Source organism: Nelusetta ayraudi, unplaced genomic scaffold (genome assembly GCF_046127955.1).
Source record: "Nelusetta ayraudi isolate G7.1 ecotype Tasmania unplaced genomic scaffold, CSIRO-AGI_Nayr_v1 ptg000084l, whole genome shotgun sequence".
NCBI lineage: Eukaryota > Metazoa > Chordata > Actinopteri > Tetraodontiformes > Monacanthidae > Nelusetta > Nelusetta ayraudi.
The window spans coordinates 6,974,714-6,979,147 of record NW_027466134.1 but is presented as its reverse complement, the minus strand read 5'-3'; the positions used below and the strand labels follow the sequence as shown (position 1 = coordinate 6,979,147).

Genomic DNA, 4,434 nt, shown 5'->3' with positions numbered 1-4,434 from the left:
TTGTGAGCTTACTGCTTCGGCGGCAAGAACTTTTCCTCGGGATAAAAAAAAGGTAGGATAATTTGCTCACAAATGTGAGTCAGAACCTTTAGAAAAAAAAACAAAACAAAAAAAACATACCATTTGAATCTTATAACGAAAGTTTAAACTGTCCTTTGTCGAGTGACGAAGTTGACGTCCTGCAAACTTTATCCGATGGGGAGCGCGTGCCGTGCGTATCCATGGCAACCCCTCGGGGTTGGACGAGGTCCGCAGAGGGACAAACTGCAGAAAAACGCGGAAGCCGCGACGTGGTGATTCGACACCCCGACTTGTTGCAATTCTGAGAACCTGAACCTTACTGACGGCGAAGAAACCCTCGCATTATTTATCACACATTTGACGGTGTTTTGAAGCATGTTCAAGAACTGGGGGGCCTGGCTCGGAATAGAAATCGAAAATGGCCAAGCCAAGGAGGGAGAGGAGTCCTCTGCGAAGGAAAAAAGTGGGAACCGAGACATAAACAAACCGAGCGCTGGTGCTGGAGGCGAGCAGATCACCTCTGTTCAGGAAGATCAGCTTCTCCAACAAGCGAAAGGTCTCAGCGGTGAGTCTGTTTCGAACCTTTAGTGTATGATGGAAGTCTTCGTGACAAACTTACATTGCGTGGATTGTTATAAGGAGCTGAAGCTGCTTAAACTTTAAGCATTCCAAGAATTCGTATCCAGTTGTTTTACAATTCGAGTGACTCAATCAGACGCTCGCCCATGAATCGTGTTTAGATCAGTTTTGAAGTTGCATTAATGCCCCTGTATTTGGTCTACTCTAGACCCTTATTTTGACTGCGGGTGTGTTTGTATTTTACAATAAAAAAAATAAATAAATAAAAAAAAATACTAGCCTGGACAAGAAATTTACACTGAAAACACGTGACTTATATCTTCCGGATTTTACTGTTTGTTTTTTTTTCCATTAACGCTCGTATCTTTATGGAGGTTCAAATTCAATGCTGTTACATCATTACAATAATGCATTGTGCATACGTGTGAGGTCACAACCGCCTGTCAACTGTTTTCCAGGTTACATTTATAATTTTGCCAGCACTGCCTCAAAGAAACTGTCAGAGTCTGTGGCAGAAACAGCACAAAACCTGAAGAAAAGTGTGGAGGAAGGGAAGATCAATGGCATCATTGATAAGGTTTATACTGCATGGTTCTGTCTTTGGAATTTGTTTTCCCTTCTTTTTAATTTAAACAGACTGAATGAGATGTTATTTGTCCCCACTCAGACCATATTGGGGGCTTTCCAGAAGGAGCAGCAGAGGTTTGTGGAGGAGAAAAAAGCAAAACAATCTGGTAATTGATGAATAGTGCGTTTATTTCTTACATTTTAAGCACATGAGATTATACTACGGTGTCCTAAGGCTATCTCTGTTTTTTCAGGCCCTGCTGTGCCACCATGGGTCGGTTATAATGACGAGGATACTGTACAGCAACAGATTTTAGCTCTCTCAGCTGTGAGTGCTGCTCGCTTTGCTCTTCTTCAGCCAAAAAAAAAAGTTTTAGAATAAAACATCTCAAGCAGTTTCAGGTGAACTTGTCTGTGTTCTTTCTCCCGTAGGACAAAAGACATTTTTTACGTGATCCTCCTGCTGGTGTGCACTTTCACTTTGACTGGGAACAAATGTATCCCGTTGCCATGGTAATGCTGGAGGAGGACGAGCTCCTCCAGAAGATGCGCTTCCATCTGGTCCCAAAACAGTGAGTGCTTCTCATCTGCTTCAATGTAATTTGCTGACATTACAATAAAACAACCTATATGTGTTTAGTTTCTTTATTCTAACGTCGTAACATTCCAGGGTGAAGGAAGAAGCCTTCTGGAAGAACTACTTTTACCGCGTGTCTCTAATCAAGCAGTCGGCACAGCTGACGGCTCTGGCGGCGCAGCAGGCGGCTGAATGCAGCGAGGAGAAGGGAGCTGCAGGCAATCCTCAGCTCCATCATCCACAAGGTACAGCTGCACTGTCCATCACTGTTAGCCAAAATGCTGTTTTTAGTGGGAAAAGAACATGGAATTCAACTGTCCCCTCTGTGGAACTTCCTTCAGAGCCACACTTGTAGTTCTGCCATTGTGGAGTGCAAATGCAATGCAATGCAATATTATCTGAAGCGATATAGCTATTAGATATTAATATATAGACTTCTATGTTTAATAAGAGACAAACTAGCAGTTTTGCTGCAATAATTTCATTTTTTTAAGGGGATGCACTGCCACGGAAGAGTCCGTCTTCCCTTCACAGCACCAAACCAAACAGCAACATGGTAAACTTTACGGCGTGTTTGCCCTGAGGTGATGATTTGGTCAATATAATTACGCATAGTTGTCTGACTGCCTTTTCTTCTGTCTCTGAGAAGGAGGAGGAGGAGGAGGAGGAGGAGGAGGAGGAGGAGGAAGAAGAAATCTCCACCAGCCCGTCTGAGTTTGCGAGCGATGCGTTTGACTCGTGTGACATAAACGAGGACGACGTGCGCAAAGAAATGGAGCAGCTGGTCCTGGAGAGGAAGGAGCGGAGAGACACGGATCAGGGTGCGCTGGAGTCTGCGAGCGATTGTCCCGAAAATGAATAAGTGCTCGTCTTAAGCTCAGTGACGGACTCCTTTTCACTTTGCAGAGGAGACGCCCGACTGGGAGAGAGAGCTGCAGGAGGAGCTGCAGGAGTACGACGTGGTGGAGGACGACGCCGAGAGCCGCGACGCAAACTGGGACAAGGAGATCGAGGAGATGCTGAAGGCCGACAGTTAGGAGACGCTGGGAGCCGATCCTGTTGATTGGAAGTTCAGCTGGAAGGACCACAATCTTCAGTGGCGCTCTGCACGTGTTTCAACTCAACTCTGTCTGCAGCCCGAGTCACTCTGACTCTGTTCAGGTCAAGCCTTTTGCATTTGTCACAAAGAAACGATGCCGTTCTGCAGTTCCGGTTCACCGTGTGGTGCTGCAGATCGATGTCAGATCAGTCTCTGAGAGAAATCCTTCAGCTGCCTCCTGGAAGTTACAGTGCAACAGTTCACGTGAGCTCTGCTGTTGGAGTGGGTGGGAATTGAGATGCAACAATATCAGCTTGATGTTTCAGCAATGATACAGATTTACAGCATTTTTACTGTTTGGATTTCATTCACTTCATTTTATCACCAGCCAAATTTCATCAATCACACTTTTGCTCTGCTGCTGTGATGATGATACTCATGATGATGATGATGATGATGATGATGTCTTTAGCGAATGAGTTGGTTCTATGATGTGTCTTAGAGAAAGTCACTTACCTTCTCTGTTTCAAAGCAGCTGCCGTCTCTTAAAATATCAAATGTTTTCAATTTATTTTCTTGTTTAGTTTTCTTTGCTGTCTTTCATGGAACCAAACCTGACAGCAGCCCAGTTCAACAGTCTTTAAACACTGCTAAATCCTCAAATTTGAACAATGCTACCAGAATATGGAAACTAACTAAGATGTGAAAGTGGCTGCTCATCTTGGTGGGAGCCAAATGATTTGCTGCCTTACTTCGCCAGACTGTGAGAACTCTGCACCACCCAGTGGACTGTGAAGATAGTTGACTTTTCTTCTTTTGTAGTTTTCTCTTTTTCTCCCATAAAAGAAAATGAACATTTGTGTTGGAAACATATATTACATAGACCAAATAAATATATCAAAAGTTTTTTTTTTTTTTTTTTTTTAAATCTTAAATGACTATTGTGTGGTGCCTTATACATGAAAATGCAAAACAAATGTTTGCAATGTAATTTTTGCATACTTTAAAATTATTTTCTAACATGAGGAAATACTGCCGGAAAAAAAACTCAAAGGATTACAGTCCCAACGTTTCAGTTGCTCTGGTGGTTGGGGACATGTATGGACAGAGGTCTTTTTTTGTGATGACGAAATTCATGACCTTTTTGCGATGATGCAATGTCTCCACATGTAAGCAGGTACTTTGAATTGTAACATGTGAGATAAACCAACCCAGACGGTCTTGCATATATGCAAAACTTATTTTTAAACGTCTTAAACTGCCTCTAAAATGTGTATATTTTACGCAGTGTTTTACGGAATTCTAATGAAGATGACAATAATAATTCATAGTGCTTGGTGAGTAAACCGACAGGATCCAAGGTGCAGTTAAATCTCTCAGCCACTAGAGGGCTCTTTTTATTGCTTGTTTCTTACCTGTAACTGTGCAAACGCCACACACTAGGCTCAGAGAACACACGACGCTGTGACAACTGTAGCCACCAACACAATCAAACAACTCTGAAACAAAAGCACAACCCTACCGAATGCAGCACACAGGAAGACGATATAAAAAATAAAGCATCAGAAAAGACACAAGGAGAGGTATAAAATACAAGGAAGCAGTCAGGAAACACACAAAACAATTTAACAGCAGCCAAAAACATCGAATA

General features: G+C 42.8%; 1 protein-coding gene across 2 annotated transcripts; it reads left to right on the top strand.

The window, feature by feature from the left end:
* The first annotated feature begins 213 nt into the window (after window positions 1–213).
* LOC142900938 (synapse-associated protein 1-like) lies at window positions 214–4,057 on the top strand. Of its 2 annotated transcripts, none has more exons than XM_076045569.1 (9): window positions 214–586; window positions 1,059–1,177; window positions 1,268–1,334; window positions 1,422–1,495; window positions 1,600–1,739; window positions 1,838–1,989; window positions 2,239–2,300; window positions 2,412–2,565; window positions 2,651–4,057. In XM_076045569.1, exons 1-9 carry the CDS (start codon window positions 397–399, stop codon window positions 2,779–2,781), a joined length of 1,089 nt encoding a protein of 362 aa, XP_075901684.1. In that variant the 5' UTR covers window positions 214–396; the 3' UTR covers window positions 2,782–4,057. The 2 variants fall into 2 exon arrangements, with proteins under 2 accessions (XP_075901684.1, XP_075901683.1); XM_076045568.1 differs by having other exon boundaries at window positions 216–586; window positions 2,409–2,565.
* Window positions 4,058–4,434: the final 377 nt, after the last annotated feature.

What these genes read in the sequence shown, in the direction of transcription:
- LOC142900938 (XM_076045568.1), top strand. Translation starts at nt 397, where the DNA reads ATGTTCAAGAACTGGGGGGCCTGGCTCGGAATAGAAATCGAAAATGGC. An exon ending in ACAAGCGAAAGGTCTCAGCG is followed by an intron (nt 587 to 1,058) that starts GTGAGTCTGTTT and finishes ACTGTTTTCCAG; the next exon opens with GTTACATTTATAATTTTGCC. An exon ending in GCGGAGAGACACGGATCAGG is followed by an intron (nt 2,566 to 2,650) that starts GTGCGCTGGAGT and finishes TTCACTTTGCAG; the next exon opens with AGGAGACGCCCGACTGGGAG.